This window comes from Eublepharis macularius, chromosome 7 (genome assembly GCF_028583425.1).
Source record: "Eublepharis macularius isolate TG4126 chromosome 7, MPM_Emac_v1.0, whole genome shotgun sequence".
NCBI lineage: Eukaryota > Metazoa > Chordata > Lepidosauria > Squamata > Eublepharidae > Eublepharis > Eublepharis macularius.
The window spans coordinates 67,861,887-67,883,540 of record NC_072796.1 but is presented as its reverse complement, the minus strand read 5'-3'; the positions used below and the strand labels follow the sequence as shown (position 1 = coordinate 67,883,540).

Sequence of the window (21,654 nt, the reverse complement as noted above, 5' to 3'; positions counted from 1 at the left end):
ATTTTTCTTGAAAATTAGTACTTTTAGGAAAGTGCTCGGCTTGGTATATTTTATCACTTAATTTCTCCATACTAAAGAGATCCCAAATCTTCTTATGCCAATCAAGTATTGATGGAACACTGTTACTTTTCCAGTGAGTTGCAATGGCACTCTTTGCAGCTGTTAATAGACTTAGTGCATAACAACTTGTTTAAGGCTTACTCAGCATGATGAGCTACTATTTGAGCTCCAATTTTCTCTAAGATTAACCTTTTGGGGAAGATTTCCCTAATTTGGAAACACTCTATTATCATTCCAATCTTCAAGAAAGGTCCCAAGTCAGATCCAGCAAACTACTCCCCTATTAGTCTCCTCTCATCAGGGGCAAAGCTGTATACCTCATATTTATACCTCAAATTAGAAGAATGGCTAGCCTCAAACAATATCCTTGGTTGGGGAGCAAATTGGCTTCAGGAAGGGCGTTGTACCTCAAGATCACTGTCTGATCTTAGCTGTTTGATCTAGTTGAAAAATATACCTCCTTACCTAGAGGTAAACTGTATGTTGCATTTATGGACCTTTAGAGAGTTTTTCACCATATCCAAGAGCAGACTGTGGGAAAAATTGGACCATACCTTAATCAATAAAAGATTGATCTGGCTAATAAAAAATCTTCTTGTGTGGCTCAAGTCCACAGTGGAGAAAAGGGAGAACTCATGGAGTGTTTTCTCCTTGACAGAAAAGTGAAGCAAGGCTGCCTCTTAGCACCCCTACTCTTCAATTTGTATCTGAATGACCTTGAAATTGTCCTCTATTCCGAAGAATTTCACCCTCTATATTTATCTTCAAAGGCACTGACTTTACTCCTCTATGTGGATGATGCCATCCTGATGTCCTACACTCAGGTTGGACTGGGAAGACTGCTAAGTCTGTTCTCAAAATATTGTAAACATGAAGAACTCAAGATCAACTATTCAAAATTAAAGGTTATGGTCTTCTCTAAAATCAAGAGAATTACCCCCTTGGTCTGTAGAATTGACAATGTTCAATTAGAACAAGTCTCTAAATTTCCATATCTGGGTGTGGGTTTTGATCCTCATCTTAACTAGCAATCCCACTCTAAATTTGCAGTAAATAAAATCAAACCTTCTGTGTCAGTGATCGAATGCTTCTTTTCTAAAGGAGGCAAATATATCCTATGGGGTTTCCATGTGTTCAATATAAAAATCATTCTGCAGCTCCTTTATGCAGTTTCAGTATGGATCTTCTGAGTAACTGAGAACCTAGATTACCCATTCTGACATTTTCTGCGATGTATTACAGGAACTCCAAAATGTATAGCTGGGGTAGCTTTAAAATTAGAATGGTGCCAGGACTCTATTGAAGCCAAAGCATGGTTGCATGCATTTAAACACAGGATAAAGGTCCTTTTCTCCACTAAGAATGATGGTCTGCTTTATGAGCTAAATCAAGATCAATTCTATTAGAACATAAGCAAAGCCATGTTGGATCAGGCCAGTGGCCCATCCAGTCCAACATTCTGTCACACACAGTGGCTAGAAATCCAGTGCCATCTAAAGGACTGTCAGTGAGGCCAGGACACCAGAAGCCCTCCCACTGCCACTGGATGCCAAAAATAGACAAGAAACTGTCTAGTCTTGGCCTAGCAAAGGATGATATACTGAGACTTGGGGAAAGTGAATTGTTACTAACTATCAAGAAACACATAAAAGACCTAGCTTACTTTAGCTCAGTTATACGAGCTCAGAGAGTATGCTCCACCCAGTTCTTTGCCATACTTCCACCTCTATTCCAACCTACATTAAACACTTAACAGTTCTTCATTATTGTAGAGCATTCATGCTCACACATCTGAATGTTGCCCCTCAGCAGTCCTGTATGGGACATATTGCAATTTGTCTTATTTGGATAGACTCTGCCGATGTGATTTGAAAAAGGTTGACTTCTTGTCCCTTATGATAATGGAATGACCTCATTATACCATGAATTATGGAAGGAGTAGAAATGGGGAGCAATATTCAAATATCCCCATTCATACAAAGGTTAAAGTCAGTAGGGAAGATAAAAAATGTCTAATTAAAGTAAATAAAGTATTTATTTTTTTATTCTAGATATGTTCATGAGAGCAGAATACCCTCTAAATTAGAAGAAGAGAGGAAGCTTGATTAGATGCATGTTAAGGATGTACAAATGTTTATAAATCCTCTGATATATTAACACTGTTTTACTTTTCCAGAAATATATGAGTGTACTATCAGGGAACGTGAAAGAACTTGCAGGGGGCATCTCATTTCCCCTGCCCCCGCCAATTCCTGTTTCCTTTTCCTAAAATCCCCCATAGTTTTTTGCATTTTCCTGCTTCCTTCTGTCCTTCCAACTCACCAGCCAACCTACCTTTATCTGTCTCTCATCCCCCCTCCCAATTTCAGCTTTTCCTCCTTCCATCCTCCTGACAGCTTCTCCCAAGGAAAACCATGGCCCAGTTGCATGGTGCTGGCCACTGGGCCCAGTTGCATGGTGAGGAATTCTCAAGGACTTGCAGGGGTACCCCACTTTCTCCTATATCCTCTTAATCACATTGTTTCTTCTTTCCGTCCTCCTGATTGTCCCCATGTTCTCTCCTCTTTCCTGCTTCCTTCTCTCCTTCCCACCCACCCACCAACCTGCCTTTTATCTGCCTGCACTCTTCAGCTATATTTATTATTTACTTCATTCATAGTCTACCTTTCTTCATAATGCAGACACAAAACAAATTACATCATTCTCCTTCTTACTATTGTATCCTTACTACAGTTCTGTAACGAGGACTGATGGGCACTCTGCTTGGGAGAGGGGTGTAACGTGAGCCTATGCAAACATTGCCAGAGTTTCACCCTTAAGTATATAGCGAAAGAACTACTAGGCTTAAGACCATTTTATGGGAATGGACATTGTTGGCTGCAACTAGCCCATCGACTAAATTGGCAAAGTCTTCTGCTCTCGCAGAGCTCACCAGTCGACTGGATCCAGCAACACCAGCCACCTTTGGAGGCCCTGAGCCACTTGAATTAGACCTCACACCCTACCACAAATTTTGTTAGTCTTATAGGTGCTACTGGACTCTTCAGGAAAAAACCTTGCAGAAGACCTCTCTCTGATTACTACATCAAACAGAAGGCCTCATGATCATTTAGAAAGTATAAGTAATCTTTTGTTGAGAAAGTGTGGTGTATTAGAGGACTCCTTAATCAAGCACAGGAAGACATAAGGAGGATAAATGGATAAACCTTGAAAAACTGAAATTAGAAATAGAGCATAAAATAATGATGGTGATAGTGATTTAACTTTGTGGCAGACTATCAAGGGAGTTGGCTCTGGACTCTTCATCACTTGCAGTCTTCCAGCTGAGAGAGGAATCAGTGCAATGAAATGCTTCAGCCAAATATGATTTAATGGGTTATATGTACAATAAAATTGCATCAGAAAGATATACAGTGGACTAGAAGATCAGGTGGTCAAACAAAGGAGATCAGATTGGATTCTTCTGGTATCCTGCAGCTGGGAGATGTGCCATGTTATTCAATGGGGCTTACTGCCTGGAAAGTGTCTATAGGATTACAGCTGCACACTTTTCTAGGAGTAAACCCCATTGAATAAAGTGGGACTTACTTCAGACTTCAGAGTAATCCTGTTTAGAATTGCTCCCTTAGCTAGGGTTCCTTAACACTTTAAAAATGCTAGTACTAGGAGTACAAGGTTTCTCCAGTGGTAGCTGTAAGGTTAGAATTTTTATTTGGTGAAAGTTGCTTCAGAGTGAATGCGATGCTTCTAGTATAAGGAAAGAGTGCCAAAGCAATTTCTGAAAAATTATGCCTTGAGGTATAGGAAGAAGGGGGAGGTGGCTACTGAAAATGCTCATGAGAAGCAGTAAGCAGCTCAACCCTAATAACAAAGTAATATCTTGAAAAATCAGCTATGCCAATCACATGCTTTAATTTTCAGTATGTAATTTTGTTAACATACAGCTTGGAAGAGGATATTCCACTAATTGCTGTTATATAAATAGCTTGCAATAGAATACTTATAGTGGGATGTTCAAAACACTGTTTAATTGGTGTGTGAAATGAACTAACTTCTACATATTTTCTTCGATTACCGATTTCATGAAAAATGGCAACTGCTTTGGCAGAGTTCTGGGGTTTCAGGCGAAGAATATATAAATGTTTTCCCTACACAATTCTTTGAGAAGGCGTCTGAAACTGCTGCAGTTGGTGTGTTTAGTCACTGTATAGCTGTCATTTCTCCCTCTGTCTCATGTGAATGATTGCTTCAGAATTATGTATGTCCACAGTACCCTCAAGAAATATCTGTTGTCTAGAAATGCCTCTTCCTTTTCAATCCGTAAACATGTGAGTTACTTCGTTTGAGGAGCATAGTCAAAAGTATCTTCCCAGTGAGTATCACATGTCTGAGTTCTGGATGCCCTATAGTTTGTGATGCTGCTTGGGAAAGTGGAGATCTTGAATGGCATTGTGCTTTCCACTTTCATTAGGGTTCATCTGATCCTTGCATGCTCTGTTAAGAGTGTATGGGTTATACTGAATCCAGCATTGCTGCTGGAGAAGCTTGGTAATGCAGCTGCAAAAAATGCTAAATTCCAACTGTCTAGTCCACAAGATGCCCCCCTACCTTGACATAGCTGGCCTGACCACTGGGTTCCACACTACAGTAACAGTGGAACTTGACTACTGTAATGCACACTACATAGGTTTTCCCTTGAATTCAGTTTGGAGCCTCCCATTAGAACAGAATGCTGCAGTTCAGTTATTATCAGGAGCTAGGTGGAGCATACATATAAATCCCATTCTGCAGTCATGCCAGTGGCTGCCCATCTGTTTCTGGGATCAATTCAAGGTACAAAGCCTTTCATGGCCTTGGTCTCTCATATCTGTAGGACTACCTGTCTTCCTATGCTGGACCACAACTGCTTTGCTCATCTGAGTAGGTTTTTCTGTAGGTGCTACCCTGCGAATGGGCAAAATCAACAACTGCCTGTACACGTGCATTCTCTGTTGTGTCCCCCACCTTATGGAATAGCTTTCCTGATGAGTGTAAGGATGCCAGACAACTCTCAAAAGACTTCACTTCATGACTAAAAGTTCTTTATTGATAAGATGCCAGTATCATACACCATCTTTGCTAGGACTAGTGACTACAGACAAGTATCACTCAGATATAGGTTCCCCAAGGCTACTCCTAATTCCCCTTCCCCTTTCTCCTAACAGTCCTCTAACTCTGCATTCAGGAAAACAGGCTGTGTGATTCATGGACTGCTCAAGGTCAAGCAGGCTGCCAGGCTCGGGAGAGATTACAACAGGAACAAACACCTTCCGTTCCCAGTCTCCCACCCCGGGTTCAAATAACAGAAACGCCCCAACAGCATCAGCTTCAGGTGCAGGGGGGTATTGAATATGACAGGTGATCCTGAGCACCTGACAGTGAGATTAGGAAGGCTCCCACTCTCCTGGCCTTCTGAAAACTATGCAAAATAATAACATTCGATAATAATAACATTCGATTTATATACCGCCCTTCAGGACAACTTAATGCCCACTCAGAGTGGTTTACAAAGTGTTATTATTACCCCACAACAATCACCCTGTGAGGTGGGTGGGGCTGAGAGAGCTCCAGAGAACTGTGACTCGCCCAAGGTTACCCAGCTGGCTTCGTGGAGGAGTGGGGAATCAAACCTGGCTCTCCAGATTAGAGTCCCATGCTCTTAACCACTACACCAAACTGACTAACACCAAAACTGAATGATTCATACAGCTAAAAGTGTTGTACTAAATGAAATGGTTCAGAATGATTCTTTGGTAAAAGGTTAGGGATTGTGTGGACTATACTGGTGTATACTGTCCGTTGTTGTAAGTATGCTTCTGCTATGTAATTGCTCCTTTGTTTAACAAGTAATGTTTAACTACCTATACTGGGTTTTCTTCTTTCAGCTCTCTTTTAGATTTCTGCTTGTTTTCATACTTTTGTAGTCCAAACCCTATTGCACTGTTTATTGGATGTCCCATCTTGTTGATTGTATTTTACTTTCACTGTGTAATTCTTCTTGAGTCTCAATCAGAAAGATGGACAATAAATAACAAAAATAAATAGAAAAAATAAACAATAAACATTGCCTCTAAAGATTCGCATCTACTGCTGATTTAGTTATGTGGATATTACTATTAAGTAATGCCTGCAATATAGTTAGTGACGTACAATATATCTTCTTTCTCATATCTGCTCCATTTCATAAATTTACTTTTGTGCCTGTTTGCTTTGCAATCTCACTGGTGTAGTACTGATCCTACCCAGAGCTGTAAAGAATTTCCTCTGCTGTCATTATGCCATTATTCAGTGCTTACCTGTTTAGCATTTGTGTTTAACCATTCTATTTCATCCTGCAGTACACAGGTAGTGCAGGCGATCTTACCCTATTGTTTTGAATTGCTAAAAGTGGCAAGATTTTCGTCCACTGGTACCTTAGAGACCAACAAGGTTTTCAGAGTGTAAGCTTTTGAGAATCAGAGCTCCCTTCTTCAAACACGAGTAGGAATGGAGATCCTTGAGCCTTTATATCCCAGCCGAAGGTCAGTGGGGTATTAAAAGAGAGGGCATCCGGATGTAAAGGTACAGTGCAGCTGATTAGAGCAGAAATTAGCATCTGTAGTGAGATAAGATTCCTAAACCTCTGTTCAGCCTGTGGGGGGAGGGGTCCATTGTTCTGAATTTGTGAATGAATTCCATTTCAGCAATCTCATGTTGTAATCTCCCCTTGAAGTTTCTCTGTTTGAGGACAGATACTTTTAGGTCAGCAATGGAATATGCTGGAAGATCAAAATGTTCTCCTCTGTTGAAATTAATTTTATTTGTTTTAGCCCAGTTTTCCAGCCTGTCAAGAAGATCATCCTGTATCCTGACTCTGTCTTCTACCTTTTTTGCTACCCCTCCAAATTTAGTATCATCTGCAGATTTAATAAGCATTCCTTCTGTTCCTTCATCCAAGTCATTTATAAAAACGTTGAACAGAACAAGTCCCAGGGCCAATCCCTGAGGCACTCGTCACTCTTCTCCAAGAAGATGAGGAACCATTAACAAGCATTCTTTGGGTGAGATCTGTCAACCAATTACAGATCCACCTAACAGTAATAGGATCCAAACCACATTTTATCAGCTTGTCAACAGGGATATTATATGGAACCTTATCAAAAGCCTTACTGAAATCAAGATAAACTATGTCTACACCATTTCCCTGATCCAGCAAGGTAATAACTTGCTCAAAAAAAGAGATAAGGTTAGTTTGACATGACTTGTTCTTGAGAAACCCATGCTGGCTCTTAGTAATCACAACCATCCTTTCTAAATGTGCAAGGACTGACTGTATGATGACTTGTTCTAAAACTTTTCTAGGTATAGACATCAAGCTGATGGGTTGGTTGTTACCTGGGTCATAAAAGGAACAGCTTAGCAATCTCCTTGTCGCAAATCTACCTCATCTTCAGGCTATGAAGGATGATTTGGCAAACTTTTTTGAACATGCTGGAAGTCCCAGAGGCAAATTAGGGCTCTTATAAAATGTAAATAACATATTTTGAAATATTTCAAAATGAGATAGGTCTATCAAGAAGAAAATATTCATTGGATATATTTTTGTGTTCCACTGAACTCCCTTGCTTTGCTTTCATTCTAGAATTTGGACTTGACAGTGATTTAATGCTCCTTTTTCTGTGGTTTTAATCTGCTCAGATCAGAAGAACAGAATCCTGGGAAGGTGGGGGTCCCTTACAATTCAGAAAACCATCACTGGGCAAGATACACAAGAGAGAACCTGTTTCATACCTTACCACATTAAATAGCATATAAATTGCTTAAGAAATTGATTACATCTGCATTTGCTCCTTAAATCATTCTTAAATTGATGCATTGCTTGGGGAATGCAGCTTATTAAGATTCAGACAACCTGAAATATATATAACTAGAAATTTTGTAATGGTAGTTTAATGCTTTACTTGTACTTTGAAAAGATACAAGAAGATACTGATTTACATGTGTGTGGGTGCCATCAAGTCTCAGCTGACTTGAGGTGGTTTGTCATTGCCTGCCTATGTGTAGCAACCCTGACCTTCCTTTATGGTCTCCCATCCAAATACTGATCAGGGCTGACCCTGCTTATCTCCTGAGATCTGACAAGATCAGCCTAATTGGACCATCCAGGTTGGAGAAAATATCTTATTCTCCCCTTTCCTGCATTGTACAGGGCCAATGGCCAGATAATCAGACATGACTTGGAGCTCTTTCAGCTCCAAGCCATAGCTAATCCCCTAGACACTGTGGTGTTTGCCTCCCAGGTAATCAGTGACACCCAAGCCACCACTGAAGAACCCTGCCAGCCAGTAATGACATAGGGCTATAAGCACATTGTGCGCTTATTTTCCCCCTGAATAAGTAGAGAACTTAGTATACTTGTTTGACAACCTCCCTTTTTATTTTTCATATTTTTTCTGAAAAATTGAGGTTTATCATAAATTGCACATCACTTTACCCTGCCTGGCAACCCTTATGGATTACCATTAGATAAACGGTTAGAGGCTATCAGACCAAAAGACAGACAGGCAGAAGGCCCAACACCTCTGAAGGCCCCTTTATACATTCAGCAGTCGTGCATGCCTCCTATTGCAGCCAGAGAAAGCATTATCACTTGATTGTATTGAATGTTTAAAATGGCCTTAAGTTATGATGCAATGAATTCTGATCTTTCATCCAGTATACTCATTTAGTTGTATTTTATGGAGCTGAATTGTGAAAAGTAGTAAACTTCTGAAAATGTTTATCCATGCTGCATGAAAAACCTGCAGTACATAATATATAAACCTGACATCTGCACCCTTCTGGGTAATAATATATCCATTTGTGGGAACTGGGAGCTCTCATTTTAAATAGCTTTTTGCCATTTTGTACTTGCAATCTCTTAGGTTGTTCAGTTGGAATGTGTAATTATATCTTGTGAAAACTGATGAGAGAAGATGAGGGAAGGGGGAATCTAGAAAAGGTTATTGAATCACTATGTATGTCTTGCTCAGGAAAAAATATATGATTGTATATTTGTGATGTTCAGTTTCTTTACACCTGGCATTCAGAAATGGTTCTGTAAATGCGAAGTAGTTGGTATTCACTGAGCTTGCATCACTTCATTTTATTATATTATAGACTAGCTACTGTTATGAGTTCTTCCAAGGTTCACTGACTTGCAGCAAAATATATGAGATACAGTCAGAAACACACTTTAATTACATGCTATAAAGAATAAAAAGTGGATTTATTTGTGAAAATGCCAAAAACACTGCAGAGAGAGAGAGCATCCATTCAGCTCTCCCAAAAGTGTGTTTATTTCAGGAAAGAAAAGAACTATTGCTTGAGACCAAATCTAGATTTTAGGTACAAAAATTGCAAATAATATACCTTTTTACATTAATTACAGCATAAATGTGTATATTGTGCCTAGGGGATTTTTTTCTGCAAAAGGAGAATGATAAAAAAACTATCACCTCAGTACGCTCATTGTCTTAGAGATGAATCTGGAACAGACAAATGGCTTTCAGTTACAGTTAACTACTGTGCCAAGGCAGAGGTTGCGAGATACGAATTTTAATTGTTCTTTCTATTATATTCTGTCTGTCTCTTAGAAAAAAAATCTCTTTTTGAAAAAGCCCTATATTAGAATTTCAAGGGGAAGAAGCTGCTTGGAGTCAATGAAAATTAAATTAATTTCCGTAGAATTTCCTTTTAAAATAGTTGTACTTTAAGAAAGAAATATGGTCTCATTACTGATATTTTAACCTTTTCATGTTGTGCTGTAAAGTTCTAGAGCCAGAGGTCTCGTTCCTTGGGTGGGGGGATGCCATCTTCTTTCCACAGTGCCAAACAAATCTGGCATACCTACAGGACCACTTCCCTCCCTATGTTCCTCCGTCTGAACATCTGAACAGGGTCTCCTGCATGTGCCACCCTGCACATGAGTGAAATCAACAGCAGCCCATACATGAGCAATCTCTGTGATGGCCCCTATCCTGTGGAATGGCCTTCCTCAGGAGGTCAGGAGAGCCACCACCCTCCTAGCTTTCCACAAACAATGCAAAACCAAATTATTTTAAAAGGCTTCTTACTCAGATAGGAGGGTTGTATTATAGGGAGGAGGTTTCAGATGCTTCATTAATGAGTTGGAGACTATATACTTCACCACCATGTTGCCTTACGTACTGTTGCCTTAAGTATGTGCACTGATGTGCTACCTGTGCTTCCAGTATGATCCTGCTGGGTAGTTATATGTTGTCTAATGTCAGTCCTAGAATTGCTTATACTCTGTTCCAGCATTTCTTCAACCCTGTATTGGATTCTTGCTAATGTCTTTGTAATGACATTGTAAACTTGTATTTATGGAAATGTATTTGATATTGACTGTATTAATCTCGCACTGTGTAATCCACCTTGAATCTCAGTGAGAAAGGTGGACTATAAATGACATAAATGCTTGGCACCTTTACAATGTCAGTTCCACCCTGCAGCCCAGCTAGTTCATTACTCATTACATCCACCTCACACCTAGGTACTAGGGCTGCTTTCAGCTCATTAAACTCCTGTCCTAACTAGAGATGGGCACGAACCAGAATACAAACCAAAAAAACCCATGAACCTGCCCAATTTGTGGTTTGCGAACCAGCGGTTCATGGAAGCTCATTTCCATGAACTTCCACGAACTGGTCTACTGGTTCGTTTGGTTTGTTTTAAACACCAATACCCCTTTCCATGCCGCTGCAAAGTGGCAGGGAAAGGGGCATTTAAACCCACGGATCAGCTTCTTGTCAGGGAGATCCCCAACAAGCAGCTGATCTTTTAAACATCAGGGCTTGGCTGCCTAGCCAGGAGTTCTCAGCTGGCTAGCCAAGCCCCACCCATAGTTTAAATGGCCATTTCCCTGCCACTCAGAGTGGTCATTTAAACAGCCCCACTGTTTAAATGATCAGCTGCTTGTCAGGGATCTCCCTGACAAGCAGCTGATCCGAGGGTTTAAATGGCCCTTTCCCTGCCTCTGCTAAGCAGCCGGAAAGGGGCATTTAAACCCCACAAACCGGTTCGTGAACTTGCCCCAGTTCATGGAAGTTCCTGGTTCCTGGTTCAGGAAAACACCACGAACCGCACAGTTCAGTTTTTTCGCAGTTCATGCCCACCTGTAGTCCTGATTAGGATGAGCACAGGAAAAAGAGTTGGGTTTCCAGCTTCAGTATTACCAAAACGGGGGAGGGGGGGAATTCAGGAAACCCCGAATCCCAAATCAGTTTCCCGCTTCGGATTTCCAAAGCTGCTTCAGTATTATTCTGTAAGCTTCGGCCATTGTTTCCAGTGGCCGAAGAGACAAGCTATGTCTTTTCGGACAGTAGGTGATTCCCACCGTCCAATCAGGGAGGCAGGAACTAATTTTCTTCCTCTTCCTGTCTGGCATGTGGAACACCCTCTCTTCAGTTCAGGTGACTCCACAAAGCAGTAACATTGAGTTTATCATTCAGCAACTGTCAATACTGAGAGAAAAAACACCTGTTGCATTAACCCAGAGGAGGTAGAAGAATGAGGCAGCAGGGTAGAGAAGGACAAAGACCCCGGAAGGGCAAGATGTCCTCCTTTCCTCAGAGGAGAAAGACCCTTCATGGTAAGTGTCCAAAGGTCCATTCCCAGCTATCCCGGGGCTGGTTGGGGGCATGTTTTACTGAATAATACCAAATTTGCTGGATGCCTACTCCTAACTGTTCTTTCACGACCACCCAACTTTCATGAAGATTGGACTTCAGAGGGCCATAGAAGGTGGCTCTATCCAACTCCAATCTCCATTATTCCCTATGGGGAAAACTTGGGGCTATCCAAGGGGATGGGGGTGGCATTTTACACAATAAATCTTCAAAATTTTCAGTGGACACACCCCTTACTGACCTTTCAAGACTCCCCAAGTCTCATGAAGTCTCATGGATTATGGCTGCCATGGCCACAGACACACTCCCAATTACTATCTCCGCACCAGACAGCCCAACAGAACCAAAATGAAGCCCTCCCCCAAACCCAGGACCCTCTGAGCATACTGACCAGCCAATCTCCATTAGTTTCTATTGTGGGGAAAAATGAACCCCACTGCAGAAACATATGGATCATGGCCCCACAGGGTCCAATCTCCCTGAAACTTTAGGAGGTCTTTAGAGGACAGTCAGAGGTATGTCCACTGAAAATTTTGTAGGTTTCTTTTTGACACCCCCACCCCCCTGGTAGCCCACATAGTTTTCCCCCTAAGGAAGAACAGATATTTGAGGTGGCTAGGAGCACCTTCTTTGGGGGGGGGCATAAAATGGCTCCCCAAGGTCCAAAATCTACCAAATTTGCAGGAGACCTACTTGTAACTGTGCTCTAAAGACACCTCCCCCCCCCCCGAGTTTCAGGGAAATTTCTGCAGTGGTAGTCAGTTTTTCCCCACAATAGAAACAAATGGGGTGACTAGGGCACCTTCTTTGGGGGACCCCAAACCCAAGAACCCCCAAACCCAGGAACCCTGAGCAGGCGGACCAGCCACTCTCTATTAGTTTCTATTGTGGGGGAGAAATTAATCCCACTGCAGAAACACATGGATCATGCTCCCCCAGGGTCAAATCTGCCAGCAATTTGGGGGGAGGGGGTCTTTACAGGACAGTTAGGACTAGGTCCCCTACAAATTGGGTGAATTTTGTTTGCAAAATGTTCCCTGAAAATTTTGAAGATTTATTATGTAAAATGCCACCCCCCATCCCCTTGGATAGCCCCAAGTTTTCCCTGTAGGGAATAATGGAGATTGACGCTGGATAGAGCCACCTTTTATGGCCCCCCAAAGTCCAATCTTCATGAAAGTTGGATGGTCAGGAGAGAACAGTTAGGAGTAGATCCCCAGCAAATTTTGTAAAATTTAGTCCAAAAATGCCCCCCAGGTCCCTAGAAAGCCCCGAATTGCGTTTCCCATTGGAAATAGGCAGGAAGCAGTGATTCTTGCTGCCGCGGCTTCCAAAGATTTCTGAAGTGCTTCAGTAAACTTAGGTTTAGTATTACCGAATCACTTCAGTAATACTGAACATGCTTCAGTAATACCTAATCTTACCAAAGCAGATAAAACTCGAAATTAAAAACTGAATCCCAAACCCAAATTGCACATCCCTAGTCCTGACCTTTGCAACCTTTTGGCAGGATTATGTGGCCGGGGGGAGCTCCTTCTGGATTCCTTTTGTGCCGGTAATGTCACTTTCTGAGTCTCCAGGAGGCTTGGTATTGTCCATCCTGCGAAGGCCCCAAGCTTACTGTCCACTGCTCCTTCCCAGCTGCCAGCTAGCTGCCTCCTCCAGTTGGGGCCTTTTATCCCTTTTTCTCTCGCCATTTCCTACTCCTGCTTTCCTACTCCTATTCCTGTGCGAGCACTTTCTCTCAAGGAGGCCTTTTCCTTAGAGCAGGCCTTTGTTCTCTAGGGAACTAGTACTGGGTGGCCTTCTTCCTGTCTGGTCTTCCATTGCTCTTGCAGGCCCAAATGGCATTATTGTACTACTCTAGTATAGTACAATAAAGATCTTTCTTTGGTTAAGAATAAGCTGTGTCAAGGATTCCTCCCCATGTGCTCTGTGCTGGGACACTCACGCTGGCACTCTGCATGTGTTCAGGTGCTTGCCACGTCCAAGGAAAGAAAAACCTGGCAAAACAGTTTGGTGGTGGCAGAGCTGAATGAAGTATAGCAAAGGGGAGAGAGAAACATGGGGGTTTGCCCACTTGAACACAACAAACACACACACTCTCCCTCAGCCATAAAAATGGGTGTCTAATTGTATACAGAACTCTGCTCCCTCACCCCATGAGCACCCAAATTCAGTGGATATCTGCCCAGTCAGAATTCTTTTTCTACTGACCTAACTTTTGACTCCCTGCCCTCCCTTTAGTGCCCCTGGATCTTACCATATCATCTCCCCTCTGACCCCTTTTTCACCACCTGCCATGTGCTATTTCTCTTAACCCTGTTCTTCACTATTATCAATCCATTCCCTGCTACCTGTCCTGAACCTCAACCACGTCACCTTACCTCCTGATCCTTATTGCTCTTTCTGTCTCAATCATTCACCTTCCTGACAGTGCCATAAAGTTTCTACAAACATAACATGATATCACTGCCACCTCCTTCTTATTTTTTCCAACCCAGTCTGGCAGTTTCACACCTCTGTTTGGGTCCATATCTTGCAAAATGTGATTTCACTGTAGTCAGTGCCTATACAAAAAAGTTACACTCAAGGGCAAAGTTGTTGCCAGCTGCTCTACCTTCCTCTCAACCCTTTGTTGATCACAGATAGATTGGTGGTAAAGTGATTTAAATATCTGTGATATTGGATACCTTTCTGTTGTTTTTGACATTGTATGTTATCCACATTAAGTAAAGTGGGTTAAAGTTGTGCTGCTGAATCAACGATGTGAGTTTTCCAGGCTAATTGAAGAGGAGATGTGACTCAGTGGTACTGCATCTGCTTGGCATGAAGAGGGTTCCAGGTTTCATCTCCAGCATTTCCAGCTAAAGAGATTAGATGGTAGCTGTTGTGAAAGACCTTTACATGAGGTCCTGGAGAATTGCTGCCAGTCTGATTAGACTACGTTAACACTGATGGACTAATGGTCTCATTCAGTATTAAGCAGCTTCATGTGTATGCATGTATTTGGAATAAACAAATTTATGATTTTTTGATGTCTTAAATAAATGTGATCTGGATTAGGATATTTATTTTGACTAATACTAAACAAAACTAAACAAACTTTTAGAAGTAACTTGTGCCAATTTTATGTTCTAATAGCTTTGCTTTGGTTCTGTTTCAGATTTCTAGTTGGTTCCAATTGAATTGTTAGTTCTATAAGGATTTTGTAATGGATGACCCATCTTGTTGATTGTATTTTTTTGATTATTTGATTATTTTATGTAATCCTCCCTGAGTCCCAGTGAGAAATGAGGACTATCTTACTATATAATTGGGTGTGTTTCAGACAACTCACTTTATACCCTGGTGCACCACCAGAGGGCGCTGCCACAGAAGAAAGCCCAGGTAACTCACCATATCGCTCCAGAAAATATGCCATAGTGGGAAGCCCAGGCAGGGAACAGGAGCGGAGAAGGTGGCAATGCCCTCCCTTAAACCAGCTGGTATTAGGTGTGGAGCAGGTGGCAATGCCCACCCCCACCTTAACCCAGCTGATATTAGGAGCGTAGCAGGTGACAATGCCTACCCCCCCTTTCAGCCAGCAGGTATTAGAAGTGGAACAGGTGGCAATGCCCACCACCACCTTAACCCAGCTGGTATTAGTGCCAGAGCAGGTGGCAATGGCCGACCCCTTCAGGCAGCTGGTATTAGGAGTGGAGCAGGTGGCAATGCCCGCCCCCTGCCTTAACCCAGCTGGTATTAGGAGCGGAGAAGGTAGTGATGCCTGCCCCCTCCATTAACCCAACTGATATTAGGAGTGGAGCAAGTGAAATAGCCACCTACCCCTTCAGCCAGCTGGGATCAGGAGCAGAGCAGGTGGCAATTCCCTCCCCCTCTTCACCCAGCTGGGATCAGGAGCAGAGCAGGTAGATATGCCCACTCTCCACCTGAACCCAGCTGGTATTAGGAGTGGAGCAGGTGACAATGCCCACTCCCCTTCAGCCATCTGGTATTAGGAACGGAGCAGGTGGCAATGCTCACCCCTCTTCTCCCAAGTGGGATCAGGAGCAGAGCAGATGGCAATGCCCACCCCCTTCACCCAGCTGGTATCAGGAGTGGAACAGCTGCCAATGCCTGCCCAGCACCTTCACCCAGGTTGGATCAGGCACAGGGCAGGAGGCAATTCCCTTCTTCCCTTCACCGAGCCGGGACAAGAATTGGAGCTGGTCACAATGCCCGCCTCCTTGAACCTACTGGAATAAGGCACACAGCAGGCGGCAATGCCCATCCCATCTTCACCCTTTGGAATCAGGTGCCAAGCAGGCAGCAATCTCCAGCCCCCTTCAACCTGCTGGAATCAGGAGCAGAGAAGGTGGCAATGCCCGCACCCCCTTCAGCCAGTTGGGATCAGGAGCGGAGCATGCAGCAAAGCCCACATCCCACCTTCACCTGTCAGGATCAGGTGAGGAGCAGGAAGTAGTGCTCACTCCTCCCTTCACCCAGCAGGGAACAGATGGCAATGCCCACCCCCCTTCTCCCAGATGGGATCAGGAATGGAGCAGGTGGCAATGCCTGCCCCCCTTTACCCAGCCTGTGCTGGGTATCAGACGTGCAGCAGATAGCAAAGCCCACCACCCCTTCATGTTGCTGAGATCAGGTCTGGATGAGGTGGCAATGACCCCCCCTTCACCGGCTGGGATCAGTGATGGAGGAGGAGGGAATGCCTGCCTGCCCACTCTCTCCTTTCTAGAGCCCATTGTATTTTTCCCACAATGGGCTTTGTTTCTAGTACCTAACATAAATAAATAACAAAATATATTTGAAATGAAATGTTTGATTGGGGAAAAAATAATCAAGTGTAGTTTAAATGATAAACAAATGCCAAAGTTTATGTGGAAATTATTTTTATTAGTTATACTTGTGAAAATGTAAAGATAGTGTAGCATATGCTTCTCTTGCATAGTTCAGTTTTGAGGGAAAGAAACCCCAAAGGCACTAAAAGCTGTTGACTCACTAATTTTGCACACCCAAAGAAATGTGCATGATATTTCATGGACATTGTTGTCCACTCATCTATTTCAACAGACCTTAACTCTGTCCCATGGAGGTCACTGTACCTCAGTGGCACCGATACTTCCATAACATCACTTGAATTACCTGATTACTTGATCATTCCATAGCAGCAGCAGTGTAGTGTGGTCCATGGGTGCCCGGGGCAGGTAATGGTGACCCTCACCTCGTGCACGCACGCTCCGGCCTTGCATGATGATGTCACTTTGCGACATCATCACACAGGAGCGCCCCCCTCACCAGGGAGCGCTCCCCGTCCCTTACTGCTTCACTGCAGCTGCCCGTGCTGCCACTGGTTGCTGAGCTGACAGCAGCGGTGTGGGTCGCTGCAGCAAAGAGGAAAGGTAAGGGGTGGGAAGGTGAGCAGGGAGCCAGGCCACCTCTCTGCTCGCCTCCCCACCTGCCGCACCACCCGAGCACCTGGCTTGCTGGGCACCGAGGCGGGCGACAGCACTGTCGGGGAAGCAGGCTGCCTGACACGCTGCCAGGGCACCCGGCTCGCTGGGCTCTGAGGCAGGCAGCAGCACCGAAGGGGCACTCCCAGGGGGGCGTGGATGTAGCACCCCCTCAAAATTGTGTGCTTGGGGTGGCCTCCCCCTGCCCCCCCCACGCTACACCTCTGCATATCAGATTTGTGATTACAATATCCTTTTTGCTATGTGAGGAGACATATAAAGAAGAATTTTAGCATTGATTTTGATATGATTTGACCTGCACAGCCAATAACTTGATTCTTTATTTGGATTAACCAAATAAACCCATCGTTAGAACATAAGTGTACTCTGTTACAGCATTCCTATGGATAATTACCAAAAAAACGTTAATTACAACTTTGAACTGTCAAGCATACCTAATATTGTATTAGCAATGACATTGAATGGATTATAGTATTTGGTTCTTCAAGTTGCTTTTGTGTTACCTAAATAGGCAGTCCCCTAATTTTCTGGGGGAATCAGCTTAAAGGAGACAAACATGAAGGAGTAATTGGGATTCTCCACCTGTGTTTATGGGGATTTTTCCCTTAGAGAACTCTTGAAATAAAGCAGGCAGACGTTCATCTGGAAAGTTTTTTTTTAATTAGAAGAGAAATAAAAGAGCAAACATACAGAAAACCACACACAGCACATTTAGAAGGCTAACTAAGAGGAAATCAGAGAAGAAGCGAGAAAGCAGTTTTGGAGAAGAAGATAGTTACCAGTCTCAAAGATGGCAGTCCACAGAGGCAACAGCAGAATGACGAGTGTTTCACAAGGAGAAGACAATAAGAGGTTTAAATGGATTTGGGGGCATGTGGACAGATCCAGAACACACACACACTCACTGGTGGCTATGGAGTCCAGACATAGGGTGAAATGCTCCCTAGGGCAAGTTGACATCTTCACCCCAAAAATAGTAACTTGATGTCTGTATCCAAACATGGACAGTGGAGTTGGGAGAGGCTTAATTGGTCTACCTGAGGTGGACTATAGGTGAAAATGATGCTTGATGACCCTTTGAGTATCAGATGGAGAAAGCTACCAGGTTTGCTGAATAGCTTGCATGTTGTTTGATTTGGGTAAAATGGATGAGAGGAAGTAAGGTTGGGCATTGACAAGATGAGTTCGGAGATTCCTGGGAGCCTCATTGTCCTAAGTTATGCATCCCTCCGGGGCAAGGAGGGGGTGTTTAGTCAGCCAGCCACTCTCCCTTTAAAATATTTTTCCAGGCACACTTCACTGGCTGGCATCCATTTTGTTTTATTTCAAGTATGGCAGTGTCTTGTACCTATGCTATATAAAGAAGGTAGTTTGTCATTTTATATCTATAAACTGCCCCTCAGCAGGAGGGGTGGTCTAGGTGCTAACAATTGGGCACAATCTTGAGTGCTATATAAGTCTGAGTTTTTCTTTTTTGTGGCAGGAATACATCATTGCTGACACTCGGACAGGGAGTGCCATTCCTCTGGCAACAGAACTATGAATGACTAATGTGTTCTCCTAACCTAAATAGATTAATTCTTATATAAACCTGATTAAATCATTTAGTACAGTTCTTAAGTAAATATTAAAGCAGCTTGTGCATGGGATGAAAACACATTTTCCCGTTCCTCGCAATTGAATAATCATTTGAGGTATTGTAAGTAAAGATTTTAATAAAACATATGTGTATGCCAATTGCATGCAAATGAAGAACAATGCTGTTACCTGGTTAGTGAAGCACCACCATTTATAGAACATCTATTTTCCTCTTCAGGGAACAGCCTTCACTATTTTATTATAACTTGTTAGCAGTTAAACCCCTCCCCATACTGAAAGGGCAATTTATGGATATGGAATACCATAAACTCCTTTTGCAATGTCCTAAACACTGCCTGGCCCCAGTTAGAGAGGGTGCCAGCTGGCCTGGAGACTGGAAACTTACCAAGCCATGAGTCATAGGGGAATGATTGACTGGCAGCCCTCCACACCCTGGAGAGCAGCACGAGGCTTCCTGAGTCACCTCCCTGCCTGCTCTCGTCAGTGCCTTCCTCCACCTTTCCTCCCCGACTTTCCTAAACAGGCTGTCCAGGACATTTGATAGCCTTCCTGTCCGATACTTACCAGATCATCAAGCAATATTTTTACCTACAGACCACTCTAGATAGTCACACCAGACCTTTCCCAAGTTATTGTCTTACCTCTGGATAAACCATTAAAACTATTGTTTGGGGGCAAAGACGTCAGTTTTTCTCCAGGATACGTATTACTCTATAACTGGGCTGCCCAGCCATGTCCTCAGTGTTTATGTGTTTTGGATCCATACATGCACCCTCAGATACGTCTGAGTCCTCTCTCCTCCTCCCCGTGAAACACTGGTCATTTTGCTGCTGCTCCCATGAACCCCTCCTTCTTCAGGACTGGTAATTTTCACCCTATCCCAAATTACTTTCTCCCATTCTCCTCTCTGATTTTCTTATTTAGCTTTGTATGTATGCTGTGTGTGTTTTGTGCCTGTTCGATTGCCTTTTATTTCTCTTTTAATTTAAAGAAACCTTTCCTATTGAACATCTGCCTGATTTATTTGAGAGTCTCTAAGAGAAAAATCCCAGTATACATAGGTGGAGATCCCTAGTTACCCCCTTTCGCTGTATAACACTAATTCCCCCAACATATTAAGGAGACCTCCTATTTGGGTAACAGCCTAACTGGATCCATCTTGCTTAGTGAGGAGGCATAATCTGGTATGATTAGCTGGGTTTATATTGGTTATGAAACTTAAAATTTGACCCGCTTGACTTCCATTTTAAAAAAGTAAAATGCTATTGGTAGACAGCCAGCAAAAGATTTATGTGTATTTCTTTGTCACATCTGTCACCTAGACAACAAAACCTAGCTTTCACATTCTTCCTGCCTACGTAATTCACTTTCTTTATACTACATTCCTGGCCTTCTTGGTTGAACATTTAGAATGTCCTGTCTGGAATCAGTAGGACCATGTATGTGCCCAGGACATTTATCAAATACCCCATTTTTTTAAAAAAAATGGGCCCTAGAAAATGGAGTGTAGGAACACTGACCTTCCCGCTCTGGCGGTGCACTCCAGAGGGATGGGCTGGCTCGCCTGGCCTTCCCGCCATGGCAGCGCCCTCCAGCGGGAGGGGCTGGCTCGCCTGGCCTTCCCACCATGGCGGTGCCCTCCAGAGACCATATTGGTGATGACTCAGTTTTTATCCTGGTGCTTCTGCACAGGTGCACCAGGATAAAAAGTGAGTAATCGCCAGTACAGCTTGCCTTTTATATAGAAAGATTCTGTATTCATTTACTGTGTTATGTGAAAGTTTACTTAAACAGTTTACTTAAACATCATAGCGGATCTCACTGATCCATGAGGATTTGGGTGTGATAAGTCTTTCAACTTTCCTTTAATAGCAATACTGTAAAATAGTTCTTTTAAACCATTGTCTATGTTTTTCCTACCTCTACTATTATTCACCTTTACTATAGTGTCAGCCTCTGCTTAACTATGTATAAAAATTGTTCTTATAGAGCAAAATGATTCTATTAAGAAATATTAAGTAGCTCCTAAAATATAATGATTTATCAGTCAAGTAACAACTCTAATTACAATTTCAATCAGTCATTATTTATATTTTTCACTAAACTTTCTTCTGTTTTGGGGAACCATTGAGAAACACAGCAAATTCCACAGCAACTTGTAATTACAGTTGCTGTGTATCTTCATGTTACCTTTAATGGTTCTCTTGGTAGATATTCCTTCCCTTAGTGTTATTTTTACTTGGTTTTGTTTTTGCAGAGTTTCTTTGAAGGACAGTCTGCACCATGGGACTCAGCTAAAAAAGATGAGAACCGAATGAAGAATAGATATGGGAATATCATTGCATGTAAGTGTTGACAGTATAATTGTACTACTGTGTAAATTCCTTTTAGTAACTGACAAGATAGCCCACTGATAGCCTGTCTGAAGTAAAAACAGAGTTCTGACTATTTTAATTAATAATAAGGGAGAAATAAATATTTTAATATTCCAAATACTTTAATACAGTATAGTACTATTACATTTTACATCTAAAATCTAGTATCCTGATGCATTTGTACAAAATGACTATGTAACTGAAAGATGACTGCTAGTCAGGGAGGCTACTCCATCGAGGGCTGAGCTTTTCCACCTGCTCAGCCCCGCCCCCTGAGTGCTCTGGCCTTAAAGGAGCTGCTGCCGGGGACTGCTGCTGCTGAAGAACTGGTGCTGTTTATTGCTGCTTAGGATGTTTGTATGCTGTGATAAGGGGATGGCTATGAGGAAGGCATCTGAGATAGGGCCAGGGATACCAGTCCTCTGGGGACGGGGGAGGTAT

General features: G+C 42.8%; 1 protein-coding gene across 6 annotated transcripts in view; it reads left to right on the top strand.

The window, feature by feature from the left end:
- Positions 1-21,654, top strand: part of PTPRM (protein tyrosine phosphatase receptor type M) — a 749,315-nt gene that overhangs the window by 619,164 nt on the left and 108,497 nt on the right. For all 6 annotated transcript variants that reach the window (XM_054985128.1, XM_054985127.1, XM_054985126.1 and 3 more), the window contains one exon: positions 21,096-21,183. In XM_054985128.1, the coding sequence (XP_054841103.1) occupies positions 21,096-21,183 (88 nt within the window). The remainder of the gene's footprint in view (positions 1-21,095; positions 21,184-21,654) is intronic.